The 25,137-nt window shown below is 38.4% G+C and overlaps 1 protein-coding gene across 1 annotated transcript in view; it reads right to left on the reverse strand.

The window, feature by feature from the left end:
* Positions 1–20,769, reverse strand: part of PDIA4 (protein disulfide isomerase family A member 4) — a 57,965-nt gene extending 37,196 nt beyond the window's left edge. Inside the window, exons 1-4 of the mRNA XM_072411971.1 lie at positions 20,464–20,769; positions 17,316–17,433; positions 4,252–4,457; positions 3,654–3,792 (exon numbers count right to left, since the gene is read on the reverse strand). Coding sequence (XP_072268072.1) covers positions 3,654–3,792; positions 4,252–4,457; positions 17,316–17,433; positions 20,464–20,533 — 533 coding nt within the window. The 5' untranslated portion in view covers positions 20,534–20,769. The remainder of the gene's footprint in view (positions 1–3,653; positions 3,793–4,251; positions 4,458–17,315; positions 17,434–20,463) is intronic.
* Positions 20,770–25,137: the final 4,368 nt, after the last annotated feature.

Genomic DNA, 25,137 nt, shown 5'->3' on the forward strand with positions numbered 1-25,137 from the left:
AAAAAAAAAAAAAAAAAAAAAAAAAAAACTGTCCATCAAAATGCTTTTCCTTGTTACACATGACTGCTGTAACCTTCCAGGCAGAGTTCATTTTCTAATGATGCCATAGTGATGAAGTTTTAGGGGATGTTAGTCAAAGATGTTCCCCACTTGTACCTATATTTGTGGTTTCTTACACCTTCCCATTCCACAATTGAAGTTCAGAATGTTAGTTAAGTGGACAGGAATGTGTAACAGGGTGGGGAAGCCCATTTTAATAGGCGGGCAGAGTGTTTTATGTTCTAATGATGCTGTAGTAATGAAATTGTAGGGGAGAATGTGTCCGACACTTGCACCTATATTTTTAGTTTGGTACCCCCACCCTCAGAGAAATTGGGCTTCAAAGAAGAGAAGCAGACAGTAGTTTCATAGGTATAGGCTTGTGACAGGTAGGTAAATATTTAGGGGTCCCACCCCAATGCTCCCTGCTATGTAAGTGGCCCCAGGGTCCCCAATTTGCATTTTCAATTTAGGACTCATAGTTGCACTTTCCTCTGAATCAGCAACCCCAAAGTTCAATTTTCATAACTTTTTACATTTGTGACCCCCAAATCTTGAAATTCTTTAAAGCTGGGGGGCTGAAATTGTAGTAACTAGTATCTATGAGGGTCCCCAGTACACCCTGAAAATTGCAAGTCATTGTAATATACATTATAGGAGATATGGAGGTTTGTACACAGAGAGCAGCTCTAGCAGTGGATACATTTCACCGGCAGCTTTTTTTTTTTTTTTTTTTTTTTTTTAAATAGAAATCCCAGCTCGTGCTATGAGATGGGGGTGGGGCTGCCTGTGTCCCCTTCACATGAAGGCTGAACTGTGTGCTCACCTCTCATCCCAGCAGCAATCCTCTGAACGGATGACACAGAGCACAGCTGGCACAGAGCAGCCTCACTGAGATCTGTGCAGAGGATGAGAGCTACTGAGGAGAGGTGGGCGGGGTATTCACAGCAGCCGGGCGGAGCAACCGGCTAAAACCCTCTGGGGAGAACTATGCACTTACAAGTAGCAGATCTGTTATCACAAGGCTCTTAATGCAGTAAAAAGCCCAAGCAATAATACTAAGTCTCCCCTTAACCCTGAGGAAGCCCGGTTCATGCGAAACGAGTCGGGTGGGACACCTTACCGCCATCGCTGACCAGGTATGATACTAAACTATATTGCTATTTTTTTGCCAAACTAGTGATTATATGTTAGCCAATAGAGACACAGCTCTTAATCTTTTAAATTATGTTGTTGGAACAATACAATTTTGTGTTTTTAAATTTAACTCTGGTTGCCCTTCAAAAGCCTGGCTTTCCCTCCTTCCTCTTGTTCTCTTCCTCCCACGGATACATGATATATAATCACAGGCTGGACAAATAGGAGTCCACTGTTCTTGGATTATCCATTGGGGCAATTCTTTCGGGTGGAACAAACTAACAAACATGGGTTTTCAGTATCCGAAGGACAAGTTTGGAAAAGTTATAACAGATGCTAAACTGAAAGCAGGTATTTTTGTTGGTCCCCAAATCTGCAATTTGATGCGTGATGCCACATTTAGAGACAAACTCAACCCAATTGAACTTGCTGCTTGGGATTCATTTGTGCTAGTTGCACAAAATTTGGGGTAACCAGTGAGCTAAAAACAATTAAACTTGTGAACAACATGCTAACAGCATACCATCAACTTGGCTGCCGAATGTCACCTAAATTAATTTCTTACATTTCCATCTGGACTTCTTCCCACAAAATTTGGGTGATGTGAGTGATGAACAAGGGAAGAGTTTCCACCAGGACATTTGTTATGCAAACAAGATATCAAGGTCGGTGCAACCCCAACATGATGGGCAACTACTGCTTGTTTCTGCAATGGGAGACAGCGAAGAGCCACAAACGCAAAAGCAAGTGCCTGAAACACTTCTGAAGTGTACATGTGTGTTGAACAAGCTGTTGTTGATTAGACCAAGTAGCAGACAATATTTATTTTTTGTGACGTAGTGTTATGATTCTGTAGCTATGATATTTTCCACAACAGGGACATTGTGTGCCACAGCAGTTCAATAACCTGCCTAAAAAAAATCTAATTCTGGCTAGCATTATGTTCAAAGTTTTTTTTATAAACCTAGCTTTAGGAGGTTCTGCTCCTATCCTTTCTTCTTCAGGGTAATTCCTATGTTCTACTGTTATTACTGGACTGTAGTAGCAATTTGTCTAAATTGTTTAACTGTCTTTCCTTGCTCTTAGCATGCTGCACTAGTAGAACACCTATGAAGACAATTACTCTAACATCTCAGCAGGTAGTTTTGATATGAAAGTCAGTTTAGGTTCAACAGTTTTCTGTCTTAGAGCACAAATGGTGTAGTGACCCTTTCACCTGTTTTTTTAGGAGCCTTCTGTCCTGCACAAGTTTCAGGGTATACACAGGGTGGTTTAAAAACAAGTCACACCTCCTGATATTAGACAATCAATAGCTGAAAGATCACATTCCATGGTGATTGGATTAGGTTGTTCCTGCTGTGTGGATTAAAATGCTGATGCATTTCCAACACTAGTAGAACTGAAGGGGCTTGGAAGGCAACAAAAGGTCTTCAACATAACAAAACATGTCCAGTAGAATGAAAGTTTATTAAGTCATTGGGCCTATATATTTACATAATGGAAATCTCCTAATAACCCAATCTCCAGTTAAAACTGAATTAAAGGGAAAAAAACCCAGGCAAAATCCAAAGAGGAGAGGAAATAATAAAAGATTATTATGTCTTTAGGTGAGGGGTCCAAAAAGTGCATAATATGAAGACCTAGGTAGGTAATAGGGTCTTAAGTGGGAGCTCAGTTCACAAAAGTCCATAGGGAACAGTTATTTGCAAGCACAGGTAGCCTTGTGATCCAATTTGCTGGTAACACAGATAAGCAGTAAAGGTGAAAAAGTTTAGAACTGACACATACTTCAATATTTCATAGAGTATTCTATCTTGCCAGGGGTCACAAACACTAAATTTTTTACTTCTGCTTGGTTGTTTAGACAGAGGGTTAAAATTGTTAAGTTGTTGATAAAAGACCAACATCATTTTCTTAAAGCTTTAAACATTTTCAGAGACAGATATGCCCGATTGAAGCATTATCATATCCATCCCTGTACCACATCACCAGGAACAATGGTAGTCTTCCAACATATAAGGCTTAACCAAGACTGACTCTCATTGCCTTAAAATGGAGCTAAACTAAAAAAAGGAAGCTTTTTATTACAAAAAGGACAGGCTTCTGCAAAAAAAAAAAAAAAAAAAAATCATGTCTGCTCCTCTCCAGAAATACCAAAAGGGTATTTCACAGGGTGGACTAGATGTTCCTGAAAGAAATGCAAGATTCAGGACAGTTTTATAAAAAAAAATCTAAAGCCAGGATAAAAAGGTAAATGATACCCAATGCTGGGGGGTGGGGTATGCCAAAATCCACCTAATACAGATTTATGGGTTTGACTCAGCAGGGTGTATATGAAACCAACACTTTCACAAAAAAAATTACATTGGTTAAACAATGAAATATGATTTACCAGCTTCAGGCAGGAAAAAGATTTTCACACACATTTTGTGGCAATGAATAAGGTACAAAAGTTGGGTCTAAAATGTTGTACTTACCAAGGTGCATAAAATTCAACAAGCATAATTTCTGCATTGTTCACAACTTCATCGAAGTTGTCTTTAGTTAAAACAACTGTTGCTTCAGGAGGCTTTTTCCAGTCTGGGTGGGATATTTCTTTCACTCTTTCCACAATCGCTGCAAAAAAAAAAAAAAAAAAAAAAAGGACAGAAGAGTGGAAGGCCAGCAATCAGTTTAGTAGAAAGGATGTCGAACCACTCAAGACAGAATAAAAAAAAAAAGTTTGTTTGCCAGTATCCAATACTCTTGTTGGCAGCAGTAGAATGCAGATGTTCAAAAAAAATTTCAACAAGGAAAGAGAAATGCTATAATATCTAGAAATAACAGATGATAATTTTATCCTTCAGTCACACAGACATAATAAGTAACAGTTCCTCCAATGTCCATTCCATTTACCACCTAATAGGCAAATATTTCAATATATATTAGGCTGATTTTTAAACCACAAACACTATAGTCATGTTGCACTATTTTGTATTCACAACAAAAAGCACAGAATAGTGAAATCAATTCAGAACTGTGTGGATAATGCTTCTTTAATTTTTAGGTTGTATATCAGACTGATGTTTTACCTACCTTTTTCTGTTCGAGGACCATCATAGTCAATAGATTGACCTTTCTTTAAAATTTTAATTGTAGGATAGCCACTAATTTCATATTTTTCAGCAAGTTGTGATGCTTCTGTAGCATCTATTTTTACAACTGGAATTGGCGGATCATTGTCCTTTAGGGTCTTTGCAATTTTTTCATATTCAGGAGCAAACTGCTTGCAATGACCACACCTAAAAAAGAAAAAAAATTATATCAGTCAGAAATGCATATTTGATTTTAAAGGCTACGCTTAAAAAACCCTTGGTCAATCAATGTACTCCTGAAACATGTTCGGTAAATACTAGCCTTCAATCGTGCCTGAACAGCACTTCATCCAAAATAGCTAGCCTCCGTTAGCTAATGGAAAGAACTGTAGCATTTCCATGCAAACATGCACCAGAATAAGGGTCAAAAAAGGGAAAACTATGAACAACACTTAGAAATGATTGAAAGTTAATTTTATAAGCAAAAATGGCAAGAAGAAAAACAGTGACCATTCCACAAAAAAAAACCCCAAACACCACTATACCACTGATCTAGCATTTGTAGCAGGAGGGTTGCCCAGCCTGTCTCCTGCTCTTTGAAGATGGGTACAACTTCACCCTTAAAGCGAAACTAAATGGAGCATAAAAAAAAAAAAAATAATCACACTTCCCTTTAATTCTGCAGATCCCTTGATTGGGTCCCCCAAGATCATTCGTTCCGGAGCAGAGAAAGCGCTGGGCGCCAACAACTTTAACCTTTTTCCGGCTATGTCACACGACCTCTCAGTGGGCAGGCACAAGATTGGGTGATGTAGCCTGCTGCAAAAGGGGACAAAACTCACTGCAAAAAATGCCCCTTCTGAGCAGGCCCGAGATCACCACAGCGATCATAACAGAACGGGAAAGGCTTCACATTAACAATAACAATATTTGTATGTTATATAAAACGGTTTTCTACCCTTTTATGTTAGTAAAAATTTAAGTTTAGGTTCGCTTTAAGCCAATCTATTCGTAGCAAGCTAATAGAGTCTCTGTGAAAAAATAAGCACATACCATTGATAATGGGGACTTTAACATCTAACACATATGCTATATTTTCATTGAAACAATAAAAAGGTGGCAAAGCACACTAACCTACAGGTCAGCACTGGATATACCCCTTTCATAACCAACATGCTTCAGTTTCATTGAAAGATCAACAAAAGCAAGCGTCATAAAAACCCAAAAAGCGTGGAGTGTGTCCTTTATTAGGCTAAGAAAATAATTTTATTGCAGATCCTAGGATTCCAGGCTAATATGGCTAACAAGAAGGAGGAACTAAGCGCAAAAACTAGTCTTTCAAATAATAATCTATTCTTACTTACTTTCACTAAAATATCAATCTTCCCTGGTGGCACTGGCTGAGTCACCATTGTATCCATGAAAAAATATAATGATTTATGAAGGGTTTAGAAGTGGCCAGCTTGTGACTGGCAAGTTTATGTTTTCTTCCTCTCCTGACCTTCTTGCCCACCCACTACCACTCCCTCACTAGCTGGAGCCCTCCGCATAGAGAGCCCACAAGCTGAAAAGAAGCAGGAAGCAGCTGCAGACTGAGCAGTCGCAGTTGAGTGACATAAAGGGTCCCAGGCAAGGAAAGAAAAAAAATTCTGCATATTTAGGGCAGTGGGAGTGAATTAGAAACACTCCCACCAAGGATGGTATTTCCCAGATTGCACTTCACCGCCTAGGCGATGGAGAGACCTGGGGTTGTGGCTACAACTCGTTTTTCATATTTAAAGGTCAAAGCAAGCTGAAAAAAAAAAAAAAAAGTATTCAGATGATTATAATTTATATAGGTACAGATAAATAGAGTATAGGTACACTTTAAGTACTTCTCTGATCTAAGAATAAAGCCCAGTGCATAGTTGCATTTCAACTAGTGTGAAGTTAAGCTATTATTCCCCCTAGCATTCTAATTCTGTCTGTATTTAAATGCAAAAAGCGTTACTTTTTTTGCATGGAAATTTATTTTACATTGTAGGCCTATAATTCTTAGGCATAATGCACCGAAATATGTCCTATATTTATTAAACCCTAAATAAAAAAAAACAAAAATAAAATAGAAAAGAAACATATAATTTAACTGTACAGTAGCATGTATAATATATATATATATATATATATATATATATATATATATATATATATATATATATAATATTTATGTAAAGATTTCTTTGTATTGGACTCATACAGCTATTTTGTATTGTATTTTTGTATTTTGTATTGAATCCAAAACAAAATTATTTGAATTTCCTGCAGCTCCTCCCGCACGAACCGATGCATGCACCAAAGTCATCGGGAAACCCCAGAGAACATCTCTGAAGTCGCCGGGAGAAGACCGAAGAGAATGGACACCACCTGAGGACCTGCAGGGACCAGCAGGACGCCAACGGAGCAAGGTAAGTGGGTTTTTTTTTTTAATTTTTAGCGACCCCCGAGTGCGACTTGGGATTACCGCTTTTAGCATCCACCCCGAGTCACACTTGGGATTACCACTAGGAGGGTTTTTCAACCTGACATTCACATTATTGTAATCTGTATTATGTACATTACAAAAAGGGTTTTCATTTTATTTCAGATATAACGTGTTTAACAAGTTCATTTGAGTATAAACAAGTGTAATGATATAGGTGTAGGTGAGTGCTATGGCCTGATGTGTGTTCAGGAGTCCTGTCTGCACTCTTTATATATGCTTCCATCCAGGGCTGAACTTTAACATAATTTTGCACACCATCTAATACTAGAAAGTTAGTTAGGTGGCCCCCCTGGCCCAGGAGCCTCCCACTGCCCTGTCTCCGGCAGAAGGTCAGCAAACAAAGATAAAGGCAGCAGCGTCTGCTCAACTTCCTCTGTCTGCTAAAAGAGCTTAGAAGAACTTGGAGGAACAGCTTTTTGGATTCAACTGTAAGTGTTCATGTTTATTTTAAAACTGCATGGCTGCTTGTGTGTACTATGATGGAAGGCTGTGTGCATGTTTCTGGATAAAACTGCAGGGCTATGTGTATGTTTGTGTGTATGGTGCAGGAATGTATGAATGTTTATGTACAGTGCTGATTGTGTGTATGTTTCTGTTTCTAAGTAAAATTGTAGGGCTCAGTGTTGTGTGTATGGTATATGTTTGTGCATGTTTTTCTGCATAGGACAGTTTAGTGCAGGGCTATAGCCTTTTTTTTGTGCATAGTGCCATGTTGTATGTATGTTTGCAATAGTGCATGTTTGTATTTAAATCAAACAATATGCTAGTTAGTATAACATATTTTATACTTATATTTTAGTGAAAGCAGCACCCCATTCACAATGGCAAAAAGTCTGTCAACAAACACGATAAAGTCAGCTGTTTATGAGCACTTTACATTATCAAGTTATGGGAAACATTTTGTGTGCCAATGTATTCTTGAAGATGATGGTGAAAAACAATCTGATGCAAAAATGAGCAGTTTCAGTGGGTCTAACAAAAATGCACCTACAACAGCATCAAATTTGAAAGGACACCCTCATCCTAAAGTGTTAGAAGTTGTGAATGAGGAAGATATCAATGAAAATATTCCATCTACTTCTGGGATAAAAAATGTTCATAAATCTACAGGAGACCAAACACAACTAAGAGGATTCTTTATATCTGACAAAGTTACCATAACAATGACAAAAAAAAATTCAAAAACCACATTATTGAAATGGTAGTAAAGAATAGTGTACCACTATCCTTTTCACAGCCAGCCTTTTTAGGCCTAAATAGAGAAATGGCTAAAAAACTTGGTGTTTCTCTGGAAAGAGAAAGTATAAGGAAACTTATAATTGAAGAGCAGATCAGTGAGAGTAAAGAGAGCAGGTTTTTTTGCACAAAAACAGAAAATGTATATATATAGTATATCATAAATTGTACATCAGTTCACAAATCACATAGACAAATTTAGTTACATTTGCCATACAAAACAGTTTTACCATACACATATATACAGTAAAAACAGAAAAAAGGTCACAAAGTGTCAAGTGTCATCAAATATCATTGACTAGTTTGATATTGGACCACAATATCTTTTTTGAGGGTCCACAAACTGTTGGATTGGCCTTATGAGGCACTAGAATTGCACCCGACGCGTTTCGCCTAGTTAGGCTTCCTCAGGGGTAGTATCTTTGCAACATGTATTTTGGCACTTGTAGTGTTAATATCTAGGCCAATAAAGATAAGTGTTAATTACATTGCAGGTGTGTAGTCAGATATTCTAGTATAAATAGTCTGTAATCACTTCTAATATCAACATGGGTTGTTGGTATGCAAACCCATCCACATTGAAAAATAAATATCGAATGTCTAATTCATCATTCTCAAATGGCAACATAATTAACTAGTGTGAAAAAGAACTCACATGATTTCTGTTGGATAGCACGATATGTTTACTGCGAATATTTTAAGCTGGTGATCCTCTCCTCAACATAGAGAATGATTTAATGATAGATATATGCAGGGATTAAGTACGTAGGAAGTAAGTGTAGCGGGCATTTATATCTTTAGGCAATCATTCCAAGTGTTGCAGCTTTCTTTATAATAGAAATATATCTATCTTTGGAGATAATAAGTATTACCTTAGTGTCAAGGAATTCTTAGTCCAAGAATATGTGAAGTATCAAACATGGGATCCGATTTCTGCAAAGATCCAGCAGACAGAAACACGGTGAGGTCTGCAAGTGCGTGTGGAGAGGAGCAGGGAGATCTAAGAGAACGCTGCTTCATATAAAGAACGTCGTTCTCAAAGACCTCCCCCTCAACACACGTGCACGCACCCGGCGTCTGTGGAAACCCCAGACACCAGCTCGGTGACGTAGGGCTCTATGCGCGGCGCAAGTGTGCCGCCTCATACAGTCCACGTCACTGGGAAGGGAGGAGGGCAAAACCACAGCCCATCAATCCCGGCTCAACACTGCAACCTGTCAACATGACAGAAGCAGCGCAGAATCCCCATCTCAAAAGACGGGGAAATGCAGGGAGATACCGCCTCTGCCGAGAATCGGCATGAGGTAGAATACAGGGGCGTCCACCCTGTTCAAAAAAACCCTGGTCTCTTTACTCTCTCTGATCTGCTTTGTAATATTTAGGGTTAGCACATAGTCTATTGAAGAATCCATGTATATTTAGGTCTCCACCAAGTACCTCTTAATTAAATGTATAATTGAAGAGGCCAAATGTAAAAAAGAAGAACTAGGAAAAGGTCTGAAGGGACATTTTGTCTTTAAAAAAATGGATGCATGCACACGTAACAGAGTCAGTTGTTGATGAAAATAATAAAACAATAGCGCAAACCTTGAGAGTAAAGGACACTCAGGCACTTACTTCAGATGTTAGTGGAGGATGTTCTAGAAGATTTTGAAATGAAAAAGGAACAGATTCTATGTATTGTGACAGATAATGCTTCTAATATGTTGAGCACAATTGAGAAAATGAATAAAGTAGATGAAGAAGTCAGAGTCAGTTGTTGATGAAAATAATAAAACAATAGCGCAAACCTTGAGAGTAAAGGACACTCAGGCACTTACTTCAGAAGTTAGTGGAGGATGTTCTAGAAGATTTTGAAATGAAAAAGGAACAGATTCTATGTATTGTGACAGATAATGCTTCTAATATGTTGAGCACAATTGAGAAAATGAATAAAGTAGATGAAGAAAGTGACAGATATTAAAAGGAAGACAGTTCTGCAAGTACTGGAGAAAGTGAAAGTGAAGAGAATAGTGACATTTTGTATAACATTGTTAAAGAAGCATCTAGGCGTACTACTATTTAACATTATGCGTTATGCTGATCATACTCTGCAACTTGCAATAAGAGATGGATTGAAAGATCGTCATGCAGCTACTCTAATTGGCAAACTGAGGCAAGTAACTGTTGCAGCCAGGGCCCCTAAAACAGATGCCAATTTGAAAAGACGTGCAGGAAAAGGAGCCATTTTGGATCAAACAACACACTGGGGAAGCACTTATTTGATGGTAAAGCGTTTGCTTGAACTAGAAGACTTTCTTGAAGAACTGGACAAGGAAAATGTTTTATTAACTGAAAGCCAGTGGACACAAGTACAATCTAATTTCTAACCCCTTTACTGTCACCAAGAGTTTGCAATCCGAACATTTAACACCTGGTAAATTTTTGAAATGGAAGAGCGTGATATATTGCCTCAACAAAAAAGTGGAGGGTTAATAGCTGATGGCATTGTATCGTCAACAAAGAAAAGAGAGAATCTCTTACTGGATAATCAAATCTTGTTAGCTGCTCTTTATGTTGATCCAATGAGCCAAATTTTGTTGAGCGATGACCAGACTGATACTGCAAAAAAGGCCCCCTATGATGTAGCAGTTCGCATGAAGGGATTACTACCTGAAACACCACTACTTGATGAAGCTATAAGCACTGGTAACTCGGGATCATCCCCTTCAAATGAAGAATTAGACTTTTCTGACATAGGACAAAATAGAACTTTCAACAGTAAAGCGACGGCGCATATGCGTGAAAGATAAACGACTAGAAAATGTCCAAATAAATGGATTCATGCAGGAGTTTTTCTTTATAGAATTAAAAGATTGAGAAATGTATGATGGCTCATCGAAACTGACTGTAAAAGAAGCCATCTTTCTTTATCCCGAGATCTTTAGTGATGGGCTAGAACCGTAACAGCAATGCCACCCATCCAAGTCAGTGTTGAAAGACTATTTTCAGCTCTAAAAATATTCAAGTCACATTTAGGAGCTTCTATGAAAGAGGATCTGGCAGAAGCAATTCTGTTTCTTAGAACAACACTACATTGAGTTAGTTTTGGTATGCATTTAACAGCTATTCTACTCTACAACTATATTCCAAGTTTAATATATAAACTGTTCTAGGTGTTCCAGCTTTTGTTTTAAAACTACCAAAGAATGTGGTTCATATTTTTAAACTGGTAAAGTTCCTGTTCCTGATTTTTATGAATTCTATGCTACTACTTTATAGCCACTTGATAAAAACAAAAAATAAAAGCTTATTGTTTTAATTTTTTTGTCTTTTGTTTAAACTGGCCAATACAGTAGAGCGTCGGCTTCCTAGGCAATAGTTCTGTGGTTAAATGGCATGTCTGTTGCCTTCCTTCAATCAATGTGGAAAATACATTAGCATTATATTGGGTTTCCCATTTTATCTTCACATTTTTGCATTCAAACTTCACAAAAAAAATTTAGACCCCCTAATTAATAATAAATCAATAAATGTATTATAAAATTAAATATATATACAATATTTTTACCATAAAAAGTTTTTCTCAAGAAACAATAAAAATGTGTAATAATTAATTAAATGATTTATTAATCAATAATGCCTTCTTCTCTTAGGTATTTAGGCAAAAAGCTAAACATTTTTGTATAATAATTTGAGCTATTCTGCTCGCTTATGGTTAAAAATACACTATTGCTTTTTAATAAAGCACCCAAATTCATTAGCCTATTTCTTCTTACTACTTCTTTCCATTTAGAGAACATGATCTCAACAGGATTAGGAAATTGAGAGTATGGTGGTAAAAATAAGAGTTTGTGTCCCTTACTTTCAACCAAGCTCTTTACCTGGCTAGTTTTATGAAAGGGGACATTATCCATAATTAGGATGGCATGCTAAACACACTTCACTAAAAACATTCAAAACTTCATCAATAAAATTAAGGAATGATTCTTGATTAAATGCTCAAGCTTGTGACAAAGTGGAGGGTCCCATTTTTGCTCCTCACAAAACAAATTGAATATTTTCTGGAACGCACTCCAGCCACAACATGCACCGCCCTTTGCCCAATAGGAGATCTTCCCCTTTTGGTTCTCATTAAGATGTTAAAAACTACTTTATCAAGAAAGTAGATGTTTTTTCCATCTTTCTTAGCAATAAGATCAAGGATTTTGTTAGCATAGCTAAGCCTTTCTTGAAGAGAGTGGGAATCATTGCACCTTGCAGGAATTAAAGAAGTTCTTTTTAATGACTATTGGAATTTAATTGGAATTTATCAATGCATCTATCTATTGTTGAAATAGATACATTAATTCCAAATTTGGCAAATAATTGATCCTTCATTTCCCTGAGGCTTATTCCACAATCTTTGGACAATAACTTGCATATCTCCTCCTTATGGGCTTCACCCAACTTTGAATTTTTCAGACCTTCTCTGGTATTTTTTCCACTTTACCGAAGATTCATAGGTCTTAAAAATTTTGGTTATGGTTGTACGATTACAACCCAAAACCATTGCTATTGTTGTGAGGCATCACTTTCATTCAGATAACAGTGTACCACTCTTTGACGTTCTGCATTACTTAATTCTCTGGCCATAAGGGTAAGTGCAATACTAATTATAAAGCTAATAATAGCTTTGAACATAAAAAGATGAATAATGTTATCTTAAAAATTTGTATAAATCCCTAAGATATTTAATTTTAAAATTATATAAAGTAAAAAACAATATACAAAGCATCAAATTATTTTCATATATTTTTATTAATAATTCTTTTGAAAAAAATTATGGTAAAAACATGGTCTTCTATTTAATTTTACAATAAATGTATTGATTTATGAATAAATAGGGGGTTTACATTTTTTTGTGAAGTTTGAATGCAAAAGGAGGAGGATAAAATGAGAAACCCTGTAAATACAGAGGAGAAACTGAGAAGACTGAGTCCAAGGATTTATCTACCAACTCCACAGCCCTGGTATGACCTATAAGAACCTCCCTTGTGTAGACATGCAGAAGACCTGAGACTGCTCACCAGTGTCGTTAACATTGATATAATGACAGCAGCTCTTCATCACTCAAGTCAAACTTCCTTGGAAGCTACCCAATGAAAAACCGTATCAACACTTTCCAAAAATGTTCTCTTCCTGATGCTTACATCATAGCACACATGGTAGTAACGCCTTCCCCTAACTACTCTAGGGACTTGCTAATACCCATCAAATATTAATCCCCATAGCAACTTGCAGTAAGCGTTCAGAAAAAGGCTGCTCATGATGTAACCAGTCCTTTGGCTAGTGGCCCTTTATCAACGTCACAATCTAGGATACCAAGGTCATCCTGTAAGGTTCATTGACCCGGTTTACTTGTCCAGAAAGTGTAAAGTATGCAGGCAAAAACCAATTTTACTGCAGAAACAAAGATATATATATATATATATATATATATATAAAAATATAAAATTAAACACACACAAACATATTGAGAAGTGTTATTCTGTAAAAACACTGAGCAGTTAATGAAGAAAAAAAAATTCAGGGAGGTAGTCCCACAAAAAGACACTGGTTTCCAGGTAAGTGGATATATGGTTAAAAGGAAGGCATTCAGCGCTTTCACGCTTTCATAGGCTGCAATGTGAGAATCCTCTAACTATTCAGCAAGGGTGGAACAGTACAGGGATCACCAGTGGCACAGTACAGCTGTCCCCGCTGTGGCAAGGAAAAAACCTAATAGAGCCCCTTTGGCTGTGAATGGACCCCAAGAACAAAGACAGAAGTGAAAGCTCATGGGACATTGAGACAGAAGTGTCCAACATTTGCATCCGTACCAGTTAGAGTATTGAACTGCATAGCATATGGTCAGCAGACAGGGCAGTACCAATTGCAATGAAGAAAGGAGTCGACATGTTGGCCAGGAGGAAATAGAGGATAACCAAACATAGGAGTGAGCGGGCTATAAGATAAACAAAACTGTTTGAGAGCTAGGCCCCATGTTTTTAAGAGGGAACTGGTCAAGTAGGAAAGAAATATGATGGCCATGTTAACCCAAAGAAAGAGAAGAGAAAGCCACCTCTACAGACACCAAAAGTTGTGTTGCTGTGAAAGCCAGTCCAGAACACAAATCAGGAGGGAGGCAATATGGATTTCAAAATGTGGGTGGCCCAAACCCACAGGAAATGTACCACACGTCAGATTATACCCAATCAAGGGATTGAGGAAAGCCAAATGTACCGTAGATGGAAGACCTAAACCTCATGGCAAGGCTTGAATGAGAAGAGTTTGATATGTACAGATACCAAGGCAATTCGGCTTAGAAAAAAAATGTAATTTCAACGACATTTGAAGGCAAGTAACTATGTCTATTAAGAGGGGTTGATATTTTAGAATGAACAAATCCAACACATTAGAGGAAATCTACACTCTAAGGTAAGGGGTTGATGGGGAGGACCACTGAAAAGGGAATGAATAGGCAAGTAAATAGGGTTCTCCTGGAGTGAGGGAGATATTCAATGACACAGAATTGAGGTGATTTTATAATTACAAAATGCTTAGAATGTGTTCAAATGAGTTCTTGAACAGCACATTTGGGTTAGAGATAAAGAAGCAAAAATAATCTGTATAAAAGCCCAGAGGATGGTTGAAACCACCAACGGCAACCCCAGGTTTTTAAGGGGTGGCTCTTAAAGCATTGGCAAGGTGATCCATAGCCAGTATGTATAAGTAAAGGGCAGGGGGCAACCCTGCCTAGTTGCAGATGGGAATAGGGACAGAGTCTATTGCTCTCATCAGCTGTTACTTCTTTATTGATCTTGTCTAGTGACACTTCAAAGAGGGGATGACCTTTGAAGAACATGACAGGCAACTGTCTTCTGCACAATTCAGCCATTGAAAAATTTAGGTAAAGTTCTTAGTAGAGGGTTTCTAACGAAGGCACTTTTTTCATGAACCAAGCACCTAATCAATGTCCTGATGAAGGACAGGTGTCCCCAATAAAAAATTCCAGCTAAAGTGCAGGGCCATGGTGACTTGATCTAAGATCTCTTAAAGAATTTCTGGTTATGTCTTGAATCCATGGAGCCAATGAAGTCATTCATCCACCTAGCATACTAGCAAATAGCAAAAGCATATCCTGCTGGTTGATAGGGGATCAAATAATTATTTCACTCATTACAATGCACAGGGGATCAAATAATTATTTCACTCATTACAATGCATGTCAAGCTGTGACCTTTGAGCACTGGGTTTTTGATGTTTTTTTGGTTGTTACTCTGCCTCTCACACCTACAATAAACCTGTCATTACAATTATAGACCGGTCATTTTTTGTCAGAGGGCAAATGTACAAAATCAGCAGGGGATCGAATACTTCTTTCCCTCACTTTACCTATACATTTATTTAAAAAAAGATCTCTGTGGACAAAGAACATCTCCGTGGACAAGAAACATCTATATGTGTTACTTGCACCTGACCAAAGTAGTACTAGTGAATTCTACTTGCATGTGTGTCGTTTACTTGTACAGTACTACTTGTGCTTACGGACATCAGGGCAACCATTTTAAAGCTTGTTTACCAACACCGTGCTAATGTACCGCTAGTTGTGGGTATAGCTAATTGATATCACTGCAAATTTTTTCAGCTGTGTGTAGCATTCAGGGGTTGTTTGCTATCCCAGCAAAACTCCATAGATTTGAATTGAAAATATTTGTCACTATGCAAGCATTTATTCGTCTTTAAGCTGCTTACAAAAACACCTTAAAAAGCCTGGCAGTGGTGAATGTTTTTTTGTCAAAGCTATTGTGAATTAAGCCTAAATTATTACATTATTCCACTACCAATAATACTCTTTCAAAAACATGGGACACTAGGAAGTTGGGTTACAGTAAAGAACACTGTAGAGTTGGGGTATAATACAAAAGTCAAAAATATGTGACATACTAAAAGGATGGGCATCAGAAAGTTAGAACAAAGTTTAGGGGTCAGTAGAAAGCTGACAACTATGGGGGTTACCAATTATGCCCCAAACAACTGGTAACCCCAATTAGTCATATATTGCGAACCCCCTCCCTCATTACATACACACACGCTTATCCTGACAGCACTATGTCACCATACAAATAGGTATTGCACCTGCCCCACCCTTCCAACTGAGGTTGTAAATAGGTACATTTAAGATTGTCCATATACCCAATGTTCTCTCTTTTTTTTCCTGCAAACTCTCAGTACTGGTGTAGCCACCTAACTGGCAGAAGTGAATCTCTGGCTGTCCACCTTTCAGGTAATGTTGCCCCATATGGTTTCTAAATGTCACCCAGAAGGGAGTTCCAATGCTGGTCCATCAGAGTTGTCTTATGCTGTTGGGATACATTCAAGCTTCAAATATTTGCTGTTGCCCAGAGGTAATAGGTACTGTCTATAGGTTTGTATCATATTGTGAATTCAGGAAGCCACCTAAAAGATGTGCTGGATAGACACCTCAATAAAAGCTTTATATCTTATGTATAAACAAATACCTTGTCAATTAGGGACACAGAAACAATGTGCAAATTAATACAGCCTGCAAGAGCACCAGGTGCAAATGTACTGGAGGATGTGTTCCTGAAATCGTTACAGCGGTCACAGCTTAGTCAACCTGTCGCAAATCTCTTCCTAGGTAGCAGCTAGTCAAGTGTCATTGGGCACTATTTGCAAGGCAGCAACCCAGTCTACTTCAAACATGATGTCTCACCATTGCATTGATCTGCCAGCCTTAGGTAGTGTTCAGTTTGGTCAAACAGTTCTGTCCGCTATTTTCTTATGTGACCAAACATTTTCAACTTCCCTCCCTGTGTAGGCTAGTTATTTTCCATTTGTATGCTGACATGGAGCTGTCAAGAAAACCGAATGTAATTTCCCCTTTCTGATAACTCCTTGGCAGCATAGAAACCTGCCCTATTTTTTTTGGAGGATGTCGAGGTGTATTGACCATCTTGAATCTATCTAGTTACAACCTGAGAGTGGGAGGGGAAAGGGGGTGACCCATATATAGACTGCCATGGAGCAATCAGAAAAGGAACCTTTTTGCAGTTACAATTTTCCATTTTTGACCATCTGGCTACAGCTAAAAAAAAATTTTGACCGTCTGGCTACAGCTGAAAAATTTTTTGGAGAGATCACTGAACATTTGATGTAGTTTATATTTAATTACAAATAGAAAACAGTACTTATTTGCCTCCATCTTTGTTCTTGCTCTGTATGCCTATAATAGTGTGACCTTTAAAACATGTACTATATTTGAACAAAAACAAACATTTTCTTACCAGGGAGCATAAAATTCCAAAAGTACAGTGTCCTTATCGGCAACAAAATGATCAAAATTTTCATCTGTTAACACTATTACACCATTCTCCTCAACTTCACTTTCACCTGTAGAAATTTCTGGAAAGACAAAACAAAACAGACATGTTATTCCGCAACAGAAAATGTAACATGGCAGGGTGCACACCTTAGGTAATTGATTTGCCAAAAATAATAGCATAATACTGTTACATACTTATAGATCATAAAATTCTGCGCTCATTTGCACTTTTGCATCTATATGCATTATTCCTTTAATATTAACCCTCCTAGCGGTAATCCAAAGTGTGACTCAGGGTGGATTTTACATGCTAAAAGCGGTAAATCCCAAAACACTTGCGGTCGCTAAAAAACACTTACCTTGTTCCGTTGGCCCACCCCGGTGTCCTGCTGGTCCCTGCAGGTCCTTGGGACACTTCCTCTGATCTTCAGCCAGGGCCTGCAGAGACGTTCTCTGGGGTTTCTCGGTGATGTTGGTGCATGCATCAGAGCGGTTGGGAGGAGCGGCGGGAAATTCAATACAAAATAGCTGTATTGAGTCCAATACAAAAAAATCTTGATATATATATATATATATATATATATATATATATATATATATATATATATATATTATATTGTACAGTTATATTACATATTTCTGTATTTTTTATTTTTAACTGATTTTTGTGTTTTTTTATTTAATGTTTATTTTTAAATTTATTAAATGTTGGGACATATTTCGGTGAGGTATGCCTAAGAATTATAGGCCTACAATGTAAAATACATCTCCATGCAAAACAATGTAATGCTTTTTACATAGAAATACAGACAGAATTAGAACGCTAGGGGGGTTAATGTAAATGCATGAACAAGCATGCCGTGTGCTTTTAAATAGGCCCTGCAATTCCCCCAACATTTCAAATTAACAATGTTTAATATGCATTGTATGGTATACTACTTGATGACATAGCTGAATTCCATTGATTTCCCTGGAAAACAAGTAAAAGGCAAATGTGCAAGTCCAGCCTCAATGAAGCCTTGCAGTTGCTAAACACATGTTGGTATTTTTAAAACAAACATAAGGCAGACTTTAGCTGTTCTCTCAAAGCCTGCAGCATTTTTACTTTCAGTTTTAAAAGAAACCCAAAACTTAAAACAAGTAAACCATAAAAAGTACTATAAATGCCTACCATTGCGATCTGCACTATTGAATATTGCTCCAATCAAGAGAAATATTAAAGCTTTTCCCATAAAAATCTATATCCTGTGTACCAGCAGTGCTCAGTAGATCCTACATCAACGCAGAACAAAGTAGTGATGAAGAGGTTGAGAGGAGGAACCAGTGAGTACTTCAGTGGAAACAGAAAATCTACACTCAGAGGACTCATCCACTGGGCAAGCCACTGATGTATCTCATAAGCATGTGCAGGAATAACATTTCCCACGGCCTCTAGGTCTATGTTCAGCAGTGCCAAGCTCTACGCTGCATGGTGTATGTGCCACCTCCTGGTGACTTTTTGTTTATGCAAGTTTACTTCTGCTTTAAGAGAGAAGGCTGGTAAATAGGTAGTGGTATGTATTGGAGCAGGCAGAGAGTGACAATGATAGTAAGGATTTTAGTAGGGAAATCGAGAGAGGAAGAGAAAAGAGGGTCGATTTATTAATTGAATAGGCATTGTTAAATTATAGCATGAACCATTTCACAATGGTGTCTGAAAGATCTGAATTACCAATTATTCATGCAGGGTGCCAAACAGGATTACATAGGGCTTATTGAGTAAAAGTAGAAATTTTGTTTAAAGTATGTAAGGACCCTGATAACAATCGTCACAATCTGAAAAAGTAAGGGTGTCACTTCCTAATGAACATGAACAGAAGGAAAGTGCAAGGAACAAACCCACACAAACATGAGAACTGGTGAAAGATTCAATAAACTATTAGCAATTTTCCTACTGATCGTTTTATTATTAACACACTACTAGTCCAAGAAAAATGCAATTCTAACAAAAGCAATCAGTTAATTTAGTATTAATCATTATGTTCAAAACACTGCAAAAAAAAAATATACTAAAGCATCGAAATATAAGTCACATATACATTAAAAAGAATAATTTTTGCAAACAGTTTGCATCTAAATTTTGACTTTAAAGTGATAAAAATGTATTTGTAAACACTGCACCCACAGTCTTTGAACGCCACCTAAGATTATTCAGGTTAGTGCTAAGGCGTACACATGTTCAATAATTGTTGTTGGAAAGGATATTTCACGATCATTTCCAAGACAAAAGACTGAACAATGCATGAATGAGCACTGTACATACAGCGACATTCTGCTCCATGGACAGAAGTAAACAACGCTGAGAACTCCCCCTTTACTTTTATTACGATTGTTCGTTGTTCATGGATCCGCCAATAAAACCTTCAACCCTTTGTGTTTTACTAAAGCAAGCTAAAATCTGTTTTGATGTACTATATGTGCAATTCAGAGTGTTGCTATTCCTAAATGGTGCAACAATGTACCTTTAGTAATACAATGCACAGATTCTGGTATCTTTGGAGTTCTTTATGCCCAAACAGAGGCAGCCCATATCAATACAAGATAAGTGCCATTCAGAAGACCAGTACCTAACACATTACAGCTTAAAACGCGTTATATGCATTACAAAACGCCCAAGTGAATGCACACTGACCCGCAGTTTAGTCTTTAAACTGGTGTTCATTTTTATCTACAAACCGGTCTACAACGACTAAGGTAGCCATGTACAGTGGTCTGCCTTTTACACAATACAAGCGGCCTTTTTATCACAGCACACATACCGAGATTTGAGCACGGAAGGAAGGAAGTTCTATATCCCGGTAACATAGATTTTGGGAAGGAATCTTTTGCAGCATGCTTTGACACCACAACATGATCCTGCACAGGCAGGCCTTCTATGACCACAGACCAGCATTGCTATTTTTTTTTTCTTACGAGCGTTGTCTCAGTAGGGAGTCAGCGATTAGCGACTACAATAATTGCATCAACTCAACATGCTCAACGGAGATCATTCAATCCTTAGGGCATTTGTAAATACCTGCACAATGGTCGAAATAAACCAGTAAAAGAAAAGGAAACAAACACTTCCTTACCGTCTTCGCTAGAAACTGCTAGAAATGATCCAATAACTAGAAGAAGGCTCAGGCGTTTTAACAGCCCCATGTCTGTTTAAATAAAAGCCGTGGATTTGGGGAACAGCAAAGGATGTTGAAAATCGTAGACAAATCACAGTTTAATTTCGGGTCACTGCGCTCTCTATTCTATTGTACACGGTTGTTGGGACAGTACAACGAACAAGGACAAACTTAAAACTTTAATAGACTAAACCCTACTGCCGCACTTTACTCATTTTCATAACAAAATATATAGGAATTCTGAGGTGCCTGTCTATCATTGGCCGGATAGCTAAACCACCAATTGATATTTGCCACTTTATCCAAAGAAGGCGGATTCCTTAGAAGGGCGGTGTCAATATAACAGACTGGTCAGTCACTGGTTGGTTAACAGTATGTAAAAGAAAAAGGATTGGCTGATATTTCTAAATGCTGAGGATTGGCTGTAGATGAAAACTGAAACTAAATATGGGTTTAGTGCACTTTTGTAGGACAATGGCATTTGTTACTTGAGCTGGTAGGGCAGAGACTTTATAGTTAGATTTGCTATCCACGTTGATGGAAAAAAAATCAAACGTTGTTCAAAGCTTCTAACAGATACATTATAAGCTCATATTGTTTTGTTCTTTAAAGTCATATAAGGCTGGCTCTACATAAACGATTTTAAAAACGCATATAAACGTTCCTACCACGTTTATATGCGTTTTTATGCACTTTTACAAGTGTTTTAAAGCCTAACTTTAAAACGGTAAAAAACGTTTATAAACGCCTATGACGTGTTTTACCGCGAATTGCCGCGATTTGCCGCCATTTTACATAAGCGTTTATAAAAGTTTTACTTTTAACCCTTTCAGGGATTGAGTACAGGGGTACATAGAATGTGTAAAGTATTGGACAAGGCTTTAGGTAAATTATTTTATTAAATGTATGTGTTTGTGTAATTAACTTTTTTTTTTTTTTTACAGGTTATCTCAATGACAGGATGATTTCCAGGGCTGCAATGAGCACAGCCCTGGAAATCCTCCTGACAATGAGGGATCGCAGGGCACTAGGGGTTAAATGAGGACAAGCCTCTCCATTCACCCCTAGTGCTCTGTGATTGGCTGAGGTTTTACATTTCTCAGCCATTCAGCACTAGACATGAATGGGGAGACTTGTGCCCATTCATCTCTAGTGCTCTGTGATTGGTTGAGAAATAGGAAACCCTGATGACAGCTCAAGCATCATCAGTATTTCTCTTTCCTTAGCCAATCAGGAAGCAGAGCAATCAGCGAGCTCTGCTATGCTGACAGCTCCGCTCCCCTGATTACTCCCGCAGCCCTAGAGGGGCTGTGACATGTGTTCTGTATCTGTAACATACTACAGCTCCTCTAGGGCTTACCCCTGTACTCATTCCCCAGGGTGGGGTGGTGGAGATCTGGGAGTCTCCTTAATAAAAGGGGCTTCCAGATTCCAAAGTCCTGCTAAAAACGCCTATACAAGCCCCCATTGTTTTCATGGAAGCTTTTATAAAAAGCTTAAAAACACTTGTAAAAGCCTCCATTGAATTTAATGGGAGCATTTTCAAGCGGTTTCCTGTGTTTTTGGGCTTTTTCATGCGTTTTTCCCTGTGTTCTAATTTTTTAAACGTTGCAAGTAACGTTTAAGATAAAGTTTATAAACGTGCCCAAAGGAAACGTCCTAGTGTAGATTAGCACATTCAAATGCATGGGGATTTCAAACATGAGCTTTAAAAGCCTCAGGTTAAAGGCTGGGGAAACAACCCATGTAGACTAAGCCTAAAAAAGAATTTCTCTAAGTAGTGCAGAGTAACCAGATTTGGTGATGATCTCTAACTAGGTGAATCTAAAACCAAGAAAAAATTGTAACCAGGCAGGTCCTTTAAAGCAGAAAAGACAGGTGGCGAACAGGGACATCACCTGTTAAAAAACATCTAAAAGAAGGCACAGATAACACTATCCATGTACCCTTGCATGAATTTCATCACTAGTATTATTTAAACAAAATATCCTTTCTTCCTTGTTTTGTCAGCATTACCATTTTAACTTTGGCCATATAGTACACTCACTCCTACTTCAGTATTTTTCCCAGCACCTATAATGTTTAGTTGCAATATCCCACACATGTGCGATAAGCAGAACTTGTAGGAAATATTTTTGGTTATATGTTGCTATATTAGCAGCAACTTGACCCCATAGTAAGGATATGTTTAGATTGCCGGTTAGACACTCCCAGTCACCTATTTGAGGCTCATGGGAGTGGACATAGGAGTGTTTGCAGTCATCCGCAAATATGGAAACTTGTTATCATACTTAGCCGTAATTTTCCTTACTTGGCAACTCCTCCTGAAAGCACACAACTGGGTCAGCCTCGCCTCTTGACCCCCATTGGACCACCCTCCCAATGGTATAAAAGTAACCTCATACTTACCTGCAGGTGTTCTTTAACAAGCTTGCGCGGGACAAGGGAGAGAAATGTGCTGTCAGGAGGAGTTGTCAGGAAAGGGAAATTATAGTCAGGTATTATAACATTATTTTTTATATTTCTGGCACTCCTGACAGCACACAACTGGTGCATTCCAAACAATACCAATAAAGGAAGGGAAGAAATAAACACTGCCAAAGAGACTGCTAAACAAATCTAATCTATAAAAAGAGCTGCTTGCTAAAAGAAAGCCCCAAAGCAGGCTGAAGCTCCTGCTGGCACACTCAACCTATAATACTGAATGAACATGTTTGGGGACTTCCAGCTGGCTATTTTGTAGATCACTTCAGTTGAAAGCTTTGCAAATGAATCCCATGAGATACCACTTTCTTAGTCGAATGTGTCTTGACTTGCTGCGATTGAACCAAGCCCTCCATGCCATATTGTGTTTAGAATTTAGGAGGCAAAATCTATTCCGTTCCTCTTACTTCTACTCGGGGCCTGAGCGACTTCCTTCGTCAAGGCGAGCGGTCTTCTCTCCTGGACCTGCTTCTTTCTTCGGTATCAATGGCTTTGGTGAGATCGGATATCTCCCATCTGGCACTTGGCCTGGAGCTGAGGTTTTATTCTGGCTCCTGCCCTGACACCGCAGTTCCTGTGGAACCCAGAAAAGATGGCAGCAGATTGATGCAAGCAGCCTCTGTGCTTTCAGCCAGTTTCAAGGATCTTCTTGGAGGCCTGAGACTCCCTAAGCCAAGGACCACAGTGGTACCGCATCTGTGCTGCCTCACCAACAGGATTTACTTGCGACATCTAGGCATTCACAGTGTCATAGATTCCCAAAGGTCTAGGGCATGTGTGCCTCCTTCTGGTTCACCCACCTTGCAGACCCCTGCTGCTAGCACCACCTCTGCTTCTGGATCCAACTCTGTGCACACTTCCTGGTCCAGTTCATGTGATTCTCTATCAGCTGCTCCCTTGCCTCAGAGGACTAGGGTGTTCCTCGAACTCACTCCATGTGCTGGCAGGCATGTGAACAACACCTGGCTCACATGACCTACACTTATCACATGACATCCTTTTTTTAAGGAAGTGACCTGGCAACAGAAAGTTGCCTGGACAAAAGGAGTTCCTTGTCGTTACATAGTTACATCGAAACATAGTAGGTTAGATTGAAAAACGACAGTCCAGTCAAGTTCAACTACTAGGGAATAAAAAACTTCCCAGATATAAAACCCCATAAGACATAGTTGGTCCAGAGGAAGGCGAAAAAACCCTTGGTACAATTTGCTTCAACAGAGAAAAAAATATCCTTGCTAATTCCATGAGGCGATCAGATGTTCCCTGGATCAATGGTCACTGTTATTTTTACTTTAAAGCCATATTAACCAGTTATATTCTATACTTTTAGAAAACCATCCAGCTTTTTCCTAAAGCAATCTATAGTAGTTGCTGAAATTACCTCCTGAGGAAGCCTATTCCACATTTTCACATACCTTACAGTGAAGAATTCCTATCCTTATCTGGAGCTTAAACTTCTTTTCCTCCAGACGCGAAGAGTGCCCCTTTGTTCTTTGTAATGATTTCAACGTGAATAATTGGGAAGAGAGTTCATGGTGGGGAAATATTTAGAGATATGTTCATACTCTTTTTGAGGCCTATAACATTTTTTCAGGGCTTTTTTGGTTTAATTATGGTAAGACTTTTCGCCAAAAGTTATTGGCTTACCTGAGTATGAAATGGGGTGTTAAAGACGTGGGATTGTGTTTGAACTTGCTACCCCCTGAAACCAGCTACTTACAGGCAGCAACCTGTGCTTAGCACTTTTTTTCTTAAAAAAGGTGTGTGCTTCCCCTTTAATAAAGATGTTTTCAAGTTTCCGGCAACATGTATGTTCATGGAAGCTAGGTGTAGGTGTGTTTTTTGTGCAGGTAAACACCCTGTAGCCAAATGCTTTAAGAAAATGATTAGTCAGACAGGTTGTGAGCTTTTTCTTAAAGATCCACACTCCAGTGAGGCTTCCAGAATTGCTCTCATGGCTGCTAGCCTACCCAAACTGCCCAATGGCTGATTCAAATAATGGGTTTGCTTATGGTTTCATGTTGCCCCTTTCAAGGTTCAGGATGTACAGTGGTTAACAATTTACCTTCTATTAGGGGTTTAGAGCATGTGATTACTGACAAGGTTTTTGAGATTGCTGCTGGACAAGTGGCAGACCTTTTTGATTTG

The sequence above is a fragment of the Pyxicephalus adspersus genome, chromosome 5 (assembly GCF_032062135.1).
Source record: "Pyxicephalus adspersus chromosome 5, UCB_Pads_2.0, whole genome shotgun sequence".
NCBI classification, from domain to species: Eukaryota; Metazoa; Chordata; class Amphibia; order Anura; family Pyxicephalidae; genus Pyxicephalus; species Pyxicephalus adspersus.